The sequence below is a fragment of the Eublepharis macularius genome, chromosome 1, assembly GCF_028583425.1.
Source record: "Eublepharis macularius isolate TG4126 chromosome 1, MPM_Emac_v1.0, whole genome shotgun sequence".
Taxonomy (NCBI): Eukaryota; Metazoa; Chordata; class Lepidosauria; order Squamata; family Eublepharidae; genus Eublepharis; species Eublepharis macularius.
The window spans coordinates 254,107,167-254,122,831 of NC_072790.1; the positions used below are offsets into that span (position 1 = coordinate 254,107,167).

At 52.1% G+C, this 15,665-nt stretch overlaps 1 protein-coding gene across 1 annotated transcript in view; it reads right to left on the reverse strand.

Annotated features, from left to right (window-relative positions):
* Positions 1-745: 745 nt before the first annotated feature.
* LOC129333331 (SLAM family member 9-like) overlaps positions 746-15,665 on the reverse strand; it is a 29,333-nt gene continuing 14,413 nt past the window's right edge. The window contains exons 2-4 of the mRNA XM_054984898.1: positions 11,617-11,952; positions 6,295-6,564; positions 746-1,760 (exon numbers count right to left, since the gene is read on the reverse strand). Coding sequence (XP_054840873.1) covers positions 1,675-1,760; positions 6,295-6,564; positions 11,617-11,952 — 692 coding nt within the window. The 3' untranslated portion in view covers positions 746-1,674. The remainder of the gene's footprint in view (positions 1,761-6,294; positions 6,565-11,616; positions 11,953-15,665) is intronic.

Sequence of the window (15,665 nt, forward strand, 5' to 3'; positions counted from 1 at the left end):
AGCAGTCCTTTTGGGCTGAACCTGGCAGACCTTTTGCCCAGAGGCAAGAGAGACTCAGCTTGTAGAGGGAGACCGGTGGAAGGCTCAGCACTGACGGACTAAAATCAGCCTCCACCATATGCCTGGTGGAACATCTCTTACAGGCCCGCCTAAATGATACAAGATCCTGGCGGGCCCGAGTGTCCTCAGACAGAGTTCCACCAGGTTGGGGCCAGGACCAAAAAGGCCCTGGCCCTGGTAGAGGCCAGCCAAGCCTCCCTACGGCCAGGGACCACCAGTAGATGTTTTCCGGTTAAACAAAGTGCTCTCTGGGGCACATACAGGGAGAGACGGTCCCTTAGGTATGCTGGTCCCAGTCCGTTTAGGGCTTTAAACGGAAGGGGTATTCGCTCAGGCCCTGCACTTAGGTTCACACAGCAGTGTCTGGTGCATTCCAAACAACACCCATTTATTGTCAGGGATGAGGGGAGGGACTGGCTCCAGGACAAGATCTGAACTCCTGCAGTCTACGATTCAGAGACAAAGAGAATTCACGCAAATATTGAGAGGGGGACAGACAGTGCCCTTGCAAGGTATACAATAAATATACCACAGGAACTGTGCGAAGATGGGCAGATTTACACCAATCAGAAGCACCCAACAACAAAGGCCCGGACTGGGTCAGACGCCACACAGCGCCCGGGCGCCATCTGCTGGTCTGTTGAGAGTTTTTATTCAGAGAAATCAAAAAGAGTCCAGTAGCACCTTTAAGACTAACCAATTTTATTGTAGCATAAGCTTTCGAGAATCAAGTTCTCTTCGTCAGATGCCTGGTACAGAGACTCCTCTGCATTTATTCAGAGAGAACCCGCCAGCGGCATTCATGGGAAGAGCTCCTTCCCTCCCGGCACCCCAGGAGCCATTCTGGCACCCCCACAGCCAAGCTGCCCGGTAAGGTCTCTTGGTGAGTATTGCAGTCGAGTCTTGCTGCATCCTTTTGCGCCGCTGCAAGGCGTCATTTTCTTCCGTTCTCACTCTGTGCCAGAATCAGCCTTACTTCGGAGCCGCCCAGTCAGACAGAGGCCTGCCAAGTTCCACTGCCCAGTGGCATCAGAGGAGCCCTTTCAGGTGAGTGGAGAGCCCTGCCAGGCTTAGGGGGCAGAGGCAGAAGCGCCTGCCTCAAGGGGACGGACAGGCAGAATAGAGAAATATGGGAGGAGGTGCAGCCCGAAGAGACCACAAAACCGCATGGAAACATCTCTGAGCGTAGCTCTAACAAGCCCCGAAAGTGTGCCGCTCTCTGCTCATGCGGGGCGCCTCTCCGGGCATCGAAACCTCTGCCCCCAAAGGAACTTGGAACCAGATACGGGGCCAAATCAAGCGCAAGGCGAGTTTTCCCCCAAGGGATGCCATCAAACAAAAGGGGCGTTGTCTTACATTTGCATCCAAGTTACAGTTATGTCCAGTAAAAAGTATTTTGCATGTATAACTTTTGGGTGTGTGTGTGTGTGTGTGTGTGGGGGGGTCATCTTACATTCAGGGGCAGCTTCCTTTTGAGTAGCTCTGGTATCTGGTCACACAAAGGATCCCAAGAATGTACTGGGCCGCAGAGAGGAGGGAAGCCAGCCACGGTCAGCCAAGCGCATGGATGCTCTTCCTGCACCCACCAGCCCCGGGTGTCGGAGCCAGCCGATGTCACAGCAGTACCAGGAGGGCGAGAAAGGCAGGCCCGAGGACGGTTTCAGCGATGGGGCCGGCGAGCGAGCCAGGCCAAAGAAGCCCTGAAAGGGGAAGGTGAGAACAACGTTAAGGGAGGGCTCACCTCACCACGTACGATTCACTTCCGGGAGTGACGTCATTGCACAGCCACTGGAGCGCGCAGGCATGCCTTGTGCACGCCTGAAAACGAACCTCATGCCTGGCACAAGCCAAGTGCCAGGAATTCTGCCCTCCCATCGAGAGGGTAGAGGGACCTGGCAACCCCTAGGTAGCACTTGTTTTTCTCTCTCATCTGGGATTCACGGGCAGAAAATGCAGGATCAATAAAACACAGTACTATACCTAAGAAGGTAGTAACTTGTGGAACTCACTGCTACAAGTTACAGTGAAGGCCGTAAATGGCTCCAGAGTCTAGACAGACCCAAGGAGAAGTAGGGCTGCCCCCAGGCCTGGAGGGAAATGTCCTGTCCCTTGAGCAGAAGCTCAGTGTGTGGAAATGGGCAACTGAATCTTTCCAGGGCATGGAGCTCAGTCCCGTTGGACAGCCTCTGTAAAGAAATGGTTACCAAGGGTGAACTGAGTGCTGGTTGCAGTTAATCTCTCTTAAAGGGGAAAAAATGTTCCCCATGAGGTTTAATGGGCTGTGGGGCCAGGGAGGGGCCTGCAGGAGTCTTGGTAGGGGATGGCCTTCTTCTTGGACTACAACTCCCAGCTGCCCCGGGGCCAAGAAAGTGCGGGAAAAATAAGGGGTGGGGCCGGAATGGAGAGACTCAGCCAATCCTGAGGTAAAAAGGAGTCGCCTTCTTGGTCGAAGAAGGAGAGGCTCCTGCTGCTGGGTGAGACCTGGGTGCCTGGGCCCTAAATGTGGAGGGCCTGAGAGGCAGCAGAAAGGGAATAAAAGGGAGTCACCTTCTTGGTTGAAGAAGGAGAGGCTCCTGCTGCTGGGTGAGACCCGGGTGCCTGGGCCCTAAATGTGGAGGGCCTGGGAGGCAGCAGAAAGGGAATAAAAGGGAGTCACCTTCTTGGTCGAAGAAGGAGAGGCTCCTGCTGCTGGGTGAAACCCGGGTGCCTGGGCCCCAAGTGTGGAGGTCCTGGGAGGCAGCAGAAAGGGAATAAAGAGAGTCACCCTTCTTGGTTGAAGAAGGAGAGGCTCCTGCTGCTGGGTGAGACCTGGGTGCCTAGGCCCTAAATGTGGAGGGCCTGAGAGGCAGCAGAAAGGGAATAAAGAGAGTCGCCTTCTTGGTCGAAGAAGGAGAGGCTCCTGCTGCTGGGTGAGACCTGGGTGCCTGGGCCCTAAGTGTAGAGGGCCTGGGAGGCAGCAGAAAGGGAATAAAAGGGAGTCACCCTTCTTGGTTGAAGAAGGAGAGGCTCCTGCTGCTGGGTGAATCCCGGTTGCCTAGGCCCTAAATGTGGAGGGCCTGTGAGGCAGCAGAAAGGGAATAAAAGGGAGTCGCCTTCTTGGTCGAAGAAGGAGAGGCTCCTGCTGCTGGGTGAGACCTGGGTGCCTGGGCCCTAAGTGTAGAGGGCCTGTGAGGCAGCAGAAAGGGAATAAAGAGAGTCGCCTTCTTGGTCGAAGAAGGAGAGGCTCCTGCTGCTGGGTGAAACCTGGGTGCCTGGGCCCTAAATGTGGAGGGCCTGGGAGGCAGCAGAAAGGGAATAAAAGGGAGTCACCTTCTTGGTTGAAGAAGGAGAGGCTCCTGCTGCTGGGTGAGACCCGGGTGCCTGGGCCCTAAATGTGGAGGGCCTGGGAGGCAGCAGAAAGGAAATAAAAGGGAGTCACCTTCTTGGTCGAAGAAGGAGAGGCTCCTGCTGCTGGGTGAGACCTGGGTGCCTGGGCCCTAAGTGTAGAGGGCCTGGGAGGCAGCAGAAAGGGAATAAAAGGGAGTCACCCTTCTTGGTTGAAGAAGGAGAGGCTCCTGCTGCTGGGTGAATCCCGGTTGCCTAGGCCCTAAATGTGGAGGGCCTGGGAGGCAGCAGAGAGGGAAATAAAAGGGGGAACCTTCCCTCAGACCCCCACCAGCCCCTTAAGGCAGAGTAGGGGACAGTGTGGTAGGGGAAGCAGACGGCGGTTCTCTTCAGTTTGATTTTCTGCCCTGTGAGTCCTGAACAGGGGGGGGGGGGGTCCTACCCCTATGTGTGGTGCCTTTACCTGCTTTGTATATAGTGCTCTGTATATAGTTATTAAATTACACTTTTTTGGAATATAAAGCACCTTGTGGTGCTCTGACTACGTAAGCTCCCCCACTTGGCACGCTACAGGGAAGGAGGGAGCCCAGGAGAAACTGATCAGGCCAGACCTTGGTGGGTTGCCAATTCTCCAGGGCCCACCCAAAGATTGGGGAATTCACTTCCCAGTAAGGATATTCAGCCAGAGGGGTCTCACTGCCCCTCAGTCAGGCGGTGTACAATTCAGTGAGTGGTGGCAGCGATGAAGAGTGTGAGCCACGCCCACCAGGGATGGTGGGAGGCGGATAGCGGGGCTGGCAGGCCATTGACGGCGGCTCAGTTGCCCGGACTGAGAGCCTGCGCCCGCGCCGCCACAGCCTCCATTAAAGGGACGGTACATTTTTTTCCTCCCAGCAGTTGGCAACCCTAAAGAGGAAGAGGCGGAGCAGTAGCCATAAGCCAAAGTGACTAAATGGAGCCTCCATGAGAAGGAGCAGTGACCTGAGTACTGATTGCTGGGACGGAAGGAGAAGGACCAGGGCAGGCTGCAACCTCCCCTCCCTGCTCCTGGGCTTCCCAGAGGGGGCTGGCCGGCTGTGCTGGACCCAGATCAGTCTAACTGGGCATGAAACTCTCAGCTGGCAGGTGCCCCTGCACACCTTCTGCCCTGGGCATTTCAGGCGAAGAAGGACGGAAGAAACCTCTGCTGGGGAGAGCTAGGCAGCCCAGTGGACTCCCTGGGGGCAGCTTCAGAGGGAGGAGGGTCCGAGTTCTGGCTTCAGAGCTCCTAGGAAATCCCAGCCAGCAGCATCAGGTGCCACATTCTGCCTAGGGCAGCCAAGCCGGTTCAGCTGACGCTGGCAGGAAAAGCAGCCTGAACACCTGCCTCTCCTTCCAAGGTAAGAACTGGATGTACTCAATCAATCCATCCTGCCTCTTCCCACCCACACCACCGTTTGGCAACAGAGGTGTCTGTTGGAGGTGTCAGACTGTGGCTTACTAAAAGTTGCAATCCAGACTACCTCTTGCAATTAGACATGAGTCCATTGGTTTCAAAAGACTTTACTGAATATAAACAACCCTTATAGTCCACTATCCAAGATACTAGGATCTTGGCTGATACACTATTGTTACGAATGACAGGCAAAGGCTAAGGTACAGAATAGCAAACCCCTGTAGGCCTCATTCTCCCCCACAGTTCTCAAAACAAACGGCCCGAGGCTGAGAAAATGAAAGCTTCCCAAGACTGGAAAGGTTGTAGTCATAACATTCCTCTTCTCTAAGATAACTGCTACTGAACTTCTTGCCATCTGCAAAAGAAGCACTTAAAATACTGACAGGATTAAAATGGAGTCTCTTTGGTTTGAACACACAAAAAACATAGAACCTGGCAGGAGGCAGGCAAAAGACGAGGGTTGCAAAGGGGTAACCAGGTTTGTGTGCCCTTGTGAAATGAAGCAAAAATCCCCCTGCACCTTCGAGACTAACGTCATTTATGCTGTTGAATAATGATAAATAAGCAATAAATCTCGTTACTCTTGAAGGTGCCGCAGGATTTTTGTTTCATTTTGAAAGTTGTGGGGGCAGAAACCCCAAAGAAGCTTCCTCCTGGGCTGCCAGCGCAGAGGCAGCGGAGCGTGGCCATCTCACCCCGATTAGAAAGCTGGACAGCGGCAGGCAGTGGAAAAATCTGGCTTGGCTCGCACTAGGGCCAGGGTGCCATGGGGTGGGGGGCTGGACTAGGAGGATCAGGGGCCTCATCCAGCGTGGCTGTTTCTCTGTGCTCTTATGTCCAGACTTTGCAACACCGTAGCTGCAGGGTGGACTGCAAGCTAAGCAACCAAGATGCTTTTTCACATGTGCGTGATGCGTGAGCTTCCAGGGGCTCTGAGCATCTCTCTACAACACAGTGCCGCTCTACAGGTAACTCAGTCTGGGAGGCGAGAGCCTACCCAGGGTCTCCTAACAGAGGAATAACGCTGCAGCCACGCCCAGGGGAGAAGCCGGCTCCTGACCCAGTTCCCAGGCCCAGCCAGACCAGAGTCTTCCAGTTGCCGCCTGTCAGTCACAGGGACTGCTTTAGTAGAGCCCCCTGCCTTCTGCCTCGAGGAGGGTGCTGGGACCTCAGTGTGGCCCCCTGCTCCAACCCCAGAATGCCCAGTGAACATGTGAGCATGGGGAACTGGGAGGCCTTTGTTATGCAAGTGCGCCCCCTGGACAATGCTGACTTGACATTCCTAGACCAACTCCAGCAAGAACTACTCCAAAGCACAGCTCTGAAGATGCCTCCAAAGGCCGGGATGGGAGGGATACGGCTGCCCCAAATGACTTAGCAGGGGCTCATGGGAGCCACAGCAGGGAGGTCAGCACTGGCGAGTCTCTCTGCCCTTTGGGACCCCACCTTTTATTCCAGGGGGAGGGGCTTCTTACCTGCAGCTCCGGCCCCTGAGTTGCAGGACTGGTAGGGAATGACGGCAACCGATTGCTGACTGCCGAGAGCGGCTGCTGTGCAGGTGTAGGATTTGTCCGCATCAGCAGGGTGTAGGACCAGGTGGAGGGCTGGGCCTTGAGATCCAGGGTCCTTCGACAGGGTGGGTCTCCAGCTGAACTTCATGGTCGACTTGGCCCCAGCACCCGCCTCACACAACAATCGGAGGCTGCAAGTTCCATTTGCTGATCTGCTGGCCGTGATTCTGACATCTGGGGTGGAGGGGGGAGACAAGATGCAGAAGAGAAAAGATCAGGATATGTCTGTGGCTGTGGAAAGTCCCAGGGACCACTGCCCTCACCCCCTGTCCCTGCAAACTGATTTGTGAAGTAGGACGCCCTCGCTGGCTTAGGGTTGCCAGCCTCCAGGTAGTGGCTGGAGATCTCCCGGAATTACAACTGGTCTCCAGGCCACAGAGATTAGTTCACCTGGAGAAAACAGCTACTTTGGGGGGTGGGCTCTATGGAATTATACCTTGCCAAGGTCCTTTCCCTCCCCAAACCACACTTTCTCCAGGTTTCACCCCCTAGTTCTCCAGGAATTTCCCAACTTGGAGCTGGCAATCCTACGCTGGCTCCACAAGGCTGCTTTCCCCAACGACCACCAGGGTAGTTTTGCTTTGCTTGGTCTCCTCTGTGGTGCCCTTAAACCCCTCGGCTGCATTGGGGGAAAGCAGTTTGGGACTGGTGATGCTCCATTTCATTTGATGCAATTAGGACGTTGCTTTGGGGAAAGGGGAGATCAATGTTCTAATCACCCACCGAAAACAAAGCCCCTGGACTGAGAGCCAGGCATGCCCCACTCCCCTGCCATAGCCAGGAGACAGCCCTGTGCCTTTCCCAGCGCACCTCTCTCGAGGCCGGGGAGGGGCTGCGTCCACACTGGCCGTCTTCGGTGTCGCTGAGTCAGGCCCTTTCCTGCAGTTTGGGGAATGCTCTGTGCCCCATCAAAGCCTAGAAGGGCCCCTCCCCCACCCCCCAGAGCCCCCTCCTGCCCAATGCTTGCTTGGAAGTCACGCCCTGCTTCTCCTGATGCGTTGCTTGTAGTCCTTCGTTACAGGACAAGAAGCGGCATCTGTGACAGCAAATGGGTGGTTAATTCTCAGTTTTTGTTTGGTTTGTTTGAGTGGGGTGTGTGTGTGTGTGCACGTGCCCATCTTTATTCTATCTTAAATGTTTGTAACTGCATAATTATGAAATAGTGATCAGGAAAAAGTAAAATAAAACCATCAGAGCAATTTTGGCTGCAAAGTGAAAAACTGTCATGAACATTCCCAACCCCGCCCAAATCTCTTCAGGAGCTGAGAATGAAGTATCGATTCATGAATGAGGCCGTGTTAGGCTGCAGGGGAGAAGGGAAGCGGAAGAGGAAGAAGAAAACATAGACAAGCAGGAGCCCAGAGACCTCGACAGTGTGCTTTGGCTGTCCATATTGGAAAACTTGGGGTGGTGATGGCTGTTTAAGAAAAAGACAGGAGGGCAACAGGGAAAACACTGGAATGCGATGACCCCTGGTGGATTCCCTGTTGAAACAGGGACGGGGGGGGGGGAACCAGCTTGGAGTGTAACGTGTGAAGAAGCCACTTGTAGGGGCCTGGATTCACGTTAGGAGCCCAGGTCTCCCAGGCAGACTCGCTCACTATTGCCAGAACTTACCGAAGATGAAGAGGATGTATTCCTTCAGCAATGCTTCACCCTCATCCTGGATCTCTACCACGTTGTAGAACCCCCCGTCCTCTTTGCTCAAGTTGCTGATTTTCAAGGACAGGCTCTGTGTGAAGCCACTTCTAGGAGCCTGGATTCATGTAAAGCTAAAAAATTTTGGACCCAGATTCATATGGTCATACAAAAAATACTAAATACTCCCGTATAGTTTAAACCAGAAGCCTTCCTTTGGGATGAATGGACAAACAGCTGGAAAATCGGCATGAGATTTTATTTCTATGTATGATTGCTGCAGCTAGGTGGTTGTATGCTCAGAAATGGAAAAATACGGAATCACCTTCAATAGATGACTGGACTATGAAAATGAGTTAGCAGAGATGGCACAACTTACAGCTTTGATCAGAGACAAAACATTGTCTCTTTTTGGCTAACTGGAAACCCTTTATTGACGTTCTGCACGAAATGAGGAATAGTGACTTGATTTGTGGTTTTGATCATTAAGAAGATAATGGGGGAATATAAACAAAGTAGAAGGGAGAAAATTTTGGAGAGACGGTAATTTTGCTTAAAAAAAGATAAGTGTTGTAGAGAAGAATGGAAATGAAATATGTATTAAAATTCTTTTTCCTTTCTAAGTTTCAAGTTCTGTAACTGTCTACTTTTTCATTCTTGTCTTTCTATGGGCCTTTATTTCTGTTAATAGTAATAATAAAAAATAGATGCTACCTGCAATACAAACGAGATAGAAGAAATGCTTAATACACCATCTGGCCTATATTTGGACTGCTTTGAACCAACTACAATGACAGACCTTAACAGGATCCTGGCATCTATGAAAGCCACTACTTGTGTGCTTGATCCTTGCCCATCTTGGCTGTTAAAATCAAGTAAAGATCACATAAGTGAACCACTGAGATCTATTGTAAATCAATCCCTAACTCAGGGCACCTTCCCCTGGCGGCTCAAACAGGCAGTTATCCGTCCGCTAATTAAAAAACCATCCCTAGACAAAACTGATGTGGCCAATTATCACCCAGTCTTTAATCTGCCCTTTCTGGGCAAAGTGATTGGGAGGGCGGTAGCTGACCAGATCTTCTTGGAAAACTCTAGCGCTCTGGACCCTTTCCAGTCTGGATTCAGACCAGGGCATGGGACAGAGACAGCACTAGTAGCATTAGTGGATGATCTCCGTCTGAATCTAGACAAAGGCCATGCCTCCTTATTGTTCCTCATGGATCTGTCTGCAGCCTTTGAGACAGTAGACCATGCCATCCTGTTGAGGTGTTTAGAAACAGAAGTGAGCATCAAAGGATGTGCCCCGGACTGGTTTAAATCGTTTCTCATGGAATGGACTCAAAGGGTTGCCGTCAGAGATCAGCTATCTCCAGAACAGGAACTATCCTGTGGGGTCCCGCAGGGCGCAGTCTTATCTCCCATGTTATTCAACCTCTACGTAAAACCTTTAGGAGAACTCATTCGCAGCTATGGAGTTGGATGTCATCAATATGCAGATGACACCCAACTCTATATCTCGCTATCCAGGTCCCCACAGGATGCAGTGGAAATCTTAGATCGCTGCCTGACAGCCGTGGTGAAATGGCTGAAAAATAAATTAAAATTGATCCCAGACAAGTTAGAAGTGATGCTTTTTGGGAAGTCAGAGATCTTGAAAGATGTTGTACTCCCCACTTTCGATGGAGTTCGTTTGATCCTGGCAGACTCAATTAAGAGCCTAGGGGTTATACTGGATCCAGCACTACTACTAGAAAAACAAATTAAGGCAGCTGCAAAAAATGCTTTCTACAATCTCTAACCTGGAAAATGGCTTCTTACCTCAACACGGCTGACCTGGTCACCTGGATCCATGCTATGGTAACATCAAAACTTGACTATTGTAATGCACTATACGTTGGTCTCCCATCTAAGTTAACTAGGAGGCTCTAATTGGTGCAAAATGCTGCAGCTCGACTGTTAGCAGGAGCAAGCAGGAGCTTGAACATCACTTCCATCTTACAGTCACTCCATTGGCTACCTGTCAGTTACTGTACTCAATTCAAGGCATTGGTTATTACATACAAAGTTCTTCACGGCCTTGGTCCAGCATACCTATGGGACTGCCTCCCTCCCTATGTCCCTCCACAGCAGCTTCGCTCATCTGAACAGGGTCTCGTGCAGGTGCCAGGCTGCACTTGGGTGAAATCAACAGCAGCCCGTACATGGGGTTTCTCTGGTGGCCCCTACCCTATGGAACGGCCTGCCTGAGGAGGTCAGGGGAGCCCCCACGCTCCTGACTTTCTGCAAACAATGTAAAACTGAATTATTCAAGAAGCCCTTTTTCTCAGCTAAGAGGGTGGTATTGTAGGAAAGGGGTTCCAGACGTTTCGCTAATGAGTTAGGAACCATAGATTTCACCAATATGTTGCCTTGCATATTATCTGTTGCTTTAAATATGTACTCCTATATCCTACCTGTGCTTCATGTTGTTTAATGTAAATCCTAGAATTGATTATTTTCTGTTTCAGCAGCGCTTCAACCCCATATTGGATCCTTGCTAATGCTCTGTCTCTGAGCCTTGCTACAAGTGACATTTTACACGTGAAGGATAAAGGATCATTTTCGCAAGTCTTTCTGGGAACTGAAGTTCCTCTCCCCCACCGCTTTTCCTACTGTTCCTTCCCCTCGCTGCCTGAAGAGACAGAGAGAGCCTAGGGTAACATCAGCTTTTGCAAATCGTCTTGCTGGGAGGGGGGAATGCTCCAGAGAAAGCTGAGAAAGTTGCAGCTGCCTGCCCCAAAGATCATTGAGAGCAGGCTTGTGACTGAAGAAACGATTTGCAAAAGTTGCTGTTGCCGCAGGCTTTCTCTCGCAGCGAGGGGAAGGAACAAAAGGAAAAGCGGTGGGGGAGAGGAACTTCAGTTCCCAGAAAGACTTGCGAAAATGATCCTTTATCCTTCACGTGTAAAATGTCACTTGTAGCAAGGCTTCTATCAACTTGTATTCACTTACCCTATGACATTGTTTTATGGAAATGTCCTTGACACTGTATGGAAATACCTACACTTGTCCTTGCTATGGATTGTACTATTCTCACACTATGTAATCACCCTTGAGTCTCAGTGAGAAGGGCGGACTATAAATGACATCAATCAATCAATCAATCAATAAAACCATCAGAGCAGTTTTGACTGCAAAGTGAAAAACCATCATGAACATTCCCAACCCCGCCCAAATCTCAGGAGCTGAGAATGAAGTATTGATTCATGAATGAGGCTGTGTTAGGCTGCAGGGGAGAAGGGAAGCGGATGAGGAAGAGGAAAACATAGACAAGCAGGAGCCCAGAGACCTCGACAGTGTGCTTTGGCCGTCCATATTGGAAAACTTGAGGCGGTGAAGGCATTCTGTTTAAGAAAAAGACAGGAGGGCAACAGGGAAAACACTGGAATGCGACCACGCCTTGTGGATTCCCTGTTGAAACAGAGCGAATGGGCGGTGGGAACCAGCTTGGAGTGTAACGTGTGAAGAAGCCACTTGTAGGGGCCTGGATTCACGTTAGGAGTCCAGGTCTCCCAGGCAGACTCGCTCACTATTGCCAGAACTTACCGAATACGAAGAGGGTGTATTCCTTCAGCAATGCTTCACTCTCATCCTGGATCTCTACCACGTTGTAGAACCCCCCATCAGCTTTGCTCAAGTTGTTGATTTTCAAGGACAGGCTCTGCTCAAGGAAGGTCACTCTTCCGGAATAGCTCTCACTCAGGACGTTGAGCTGATCCCCCTTCTGCCACACTGCCACCGCTTGCATTGGACCCCTGGAGGAAGATCTCCAAAGGAGATTTGAGATGTTGGACCGCTGCAGAACCTCCAGTGAGAATGCTGCTGACTCTCCCACTTGGTGGGTGAGGTCCTGCTTGGGGCCCCCTTCTGCAGTGCCCGTTCCTGGGAAACAAAGCAAGAGACAACATCAGCTTTCACAACCTCTTTTGTAGTACCCCATTTCTGTGCATAACATGCTACTCTGCTGACAGTCTGGCCAGACCTCTCTCTTGCAGCTCAGAGGCTCCTGTAATGCCTTCCCTGCTCCCCTGGACTCGGAGAGTGGAGCCCTTGGTCTTGCCACTCTTCAGTTTCCTGACTTTGGAATTTCAGAGTGAGTGAAGTGACTACACACCTTGTGCCTGCATCCTCTGTTATTCTGTGTTGGGAAGTTGGGGAAAAGCACTGTTCCCAAAGTTAAACCTAGGTGGAAGACCAGCAGAATGGAAACCTTATCCGCTTGGAACACAATAAAATGCACACTCCAGCTTGGAATCTTCCACCCACCAAAAAAACAACCAGCACAGCCGCCACACTCCTTGGACCTTGGCACAATTCTGTGCAGATCGTTAAGAAAAGCAGCACCAAAAATGTTGTCCTCTTATCACGGCAACAGGAAAATTTAGAGAGATGTTAGGGAAAGTAGAGAATTGGACACCATGTATGTTCCAAAATGTTAAATTAAAACAAACAGAAGTAAACCCATAGAGATACCAAAAAGAAGCCATTGAATGCTGTTGTGTTGTTCTTGTGTACTGGTAACTTGCTTCTTTGCAGGGATGGGAGGGAACAGGTGGGCCAGTGATTGTCCGGCTCTGCCAGTTAGATCCCCAGTTACTTCACTGCAGACACTTCAAGAGTCCAGTTAAAGTTTCTTTCTTAGAGATCCATCAGTACCAGTGCAGACAGCAGCATTGGCAGAAGTGACGTAAAGAGGGAAAGCAATGTTAGTTATAGGGCAAGGTTCCCATCCAGGGATAAGGACTGTTAGAATTTAGGTGCGCAGGGCCTAGAAGGTTGGATGAGGTACATGGAGGGAGGGGGAAGACAAGGATGAGTGTCAGGTCCAGTATATATCTTAACTATACTGACTCCATTTTCTAATGCTTTTAGTGTTTAAGTATTTTCTCCTCAGGTGCACCAGTTCCCAGGCAGCATTCCCACCAGAGGAGACTGTTTTGTCTAACACCGTTCCACCAGGCATTGGCCTTGAAGGAGAGCAGCTTCCCAGGACTGAAAGATGTTGTTTTGAGAACTGTGGGGGGAGGCTGTTCCAGATGGGTATTGTTACTCTGTATCCTATGCTTGCTCTTCATTGGTAACAATGATCATGTACCATCCTGAGTCTCCTATTCAGGACAGTGGACTATAATGGACCTTTTCTGCAATAAAGCTTCCTTTGCCAGACATTGGACTTATTCTTGCTTCTAAAGGGAATCTTGCAGAGAGTACCTTATCTAGCCACAGTCTGACATTTTGTTACCAATCATGTCTGAGTCGGGCCCAGCGGAATCCAAGGTTGTCCCGGACAGGGATCCTTTGTTTGATCCGTATGCGTCTCCCGACAATCAACCGGTGCAAACCCAAGACTCCCAGGAGCTGGGAGCAACCGGGAACGGAACCGGAGCCTCCACTTCTACCCTGCCTCTCATCGACTTCAGTACTCGGAACGAGACCGAAAGCAACCTTGGGGCAAGGCCGAAAGCAACCGCTCTCCCCTTGATCTCGGTACCCACCCCGTCGGAGTGGGGAGCCAGACCCCGAGAAACCAGAGAGCGCCGGGCAGGTGGACTCCATCCACGAGTCTCGATGGACGGGCGCCGAAGCCTAGAAACCGTCCCGGAACTAGATAGCAGCCAACCATGGCGATATTGGAACAGGACGTTTGAGCAGATGGAGGGGGACACGTCTCGCCGCGGCGCCCTGAGTTGGGATTATTCCAAACTTGCTCCGTGGAAAGAGCCAACGGAAGTCCCTGAACAAAGTTGGGAGCAGATACAAGGTCGCACCTATGCGGTAGATACCAGCATCTCGGCCGTGACGGGTATGGCCAAGGGAATTCTAGCCGCGAGGTCGCGAATAGTCCAAGGGGACCCTCCTCCGTGGGGCCCTTTCTCCCCGGTGAGTACAGCGAATGAAGGTTCCCTGAGCGAACAACCAGGGCCAAGTCGAATGCAACAATTAGAAGCTAAGCTGATGGATATGGAAGAAAGTTTGGCTCACGCCATTCATTTAATTTCCTCAATGGGGGCAGGAGAAAGACTGTCTCCTGAAGAGATGGCGATACAGATAGCTACCCTTCAAAGTGTCATCTCCTATCCGATGGAGGAAGTTCAGCAGCGGTCGTCACCTACCGGCGAGGGGGGCACCTATCCTGGCGAATCGGGAGAACAACCCAAGGAACTTCCCACACAGCGGGAAATTCCACCGAGAAGGGATCACCCGGTTGTGCCACCCGGTGAGACTCCCATCGAACCTCCTATCACGGGAGGGGATGTGCCGCCAGACGAGACCCCCGTTGAGAGGCCTACGGAAGGGGAGGAAAAGCCAAGTGATACACCGGTGATACCCCCCCATACTTCCCCTATAACGGTCCGGCCGGACCAAGCGGGAGCACCCGCGGCTCCATCCGGGGAGGGAGCCCCTGGTCAACCGCGCGAAACTGTTCCCGTCGGGCAACCTCCGGGAGATGGTCTACCAGCGCCAAAAGGCCAGCCGATGCTTCCCAGAACAACAACGCCTGGAGGGGCAAGCCCGCGCGGCCTTCCACCCATTCGGCCTTCGCCGCTGCGGCCCCTTCCGCTTCGACCACAACTAACCCCGCCGCTGCAGCCGATACGTTTGCCACAGGAACAGCCCGTAAGACCACCTCCGAACCAACCGATGGGGCCTACACCACTACGACCCCACCAACCCACCCCTCAGCGGCCGATCATTACTCCGCCGCACCGACCTCAACTGCAAGCACCTCAACCGCTACGGCCAGCACCTCCGGCATTGCCACCAGCCAGACCGAGATTGCAGCCGCCTGCCCGACCCAGACTGCCGCCACCAGCCCAGCCGAGAGCACCACCGCCAGCCCAGCCGAGGCCGCTACCCCCGGCTCAACCGGTGATGCCGCCGCCAGCGCAACCAGCACCGCCAGCACAACCGGGTCCCCCCATACCTCAAGTGCCATTGATGCTTCCGGCGGACTTCTACCCAGCACCGGCTCCGAGGCAAGACCTCCCAATGGGTTGGGTGAAACTGGACGCCACTTTTGATGGGGATCCCTCCAAACTGGGCTTTTTTCTAGTGCAAGTCGTGCAATTCTTCAACCGGTGGGGACACCTCTTCGGCAGCGAGGCCAGCCAAATTGAACATCTCGGCTCCCGCTTACAAGGGAAAGCAGCGGACTGGTACGTAGGACTATATAATATCGGGGCCCCAGAACTCGATACTCTCCAGGGGTTGGTAGATGCTATTAGAGCACAATATGAAGACCCCTTAGAGGAAACCAGGGCCCGAACAGAATTGCAGGCCATTAAGCAGGGCAGCATGTCAGCGAGAGACTATATCACAAAATTCCGACAATTGGCTGCCAAGTGCCCCAGGTGTGAGGAGTCCACAAAAATTATTCTGTTCAAACAAGGACTTAATCCGAGACTTTTGGACAGAGCCCTCATGCAAGACAATCCCCCTACGCTGTTAGGTTGGATTCAACTTGTTTGCGAAGTGGAGAATCGCATTTTAGAAGTCCGTTTGGTTGAGCAACAACAACAAACGGGACAAAGAAGACCATTGACCTTACAGAAGGGAGCTCGGGGAGCTGGCTACGCCACCCGTGGAGCGAGAGA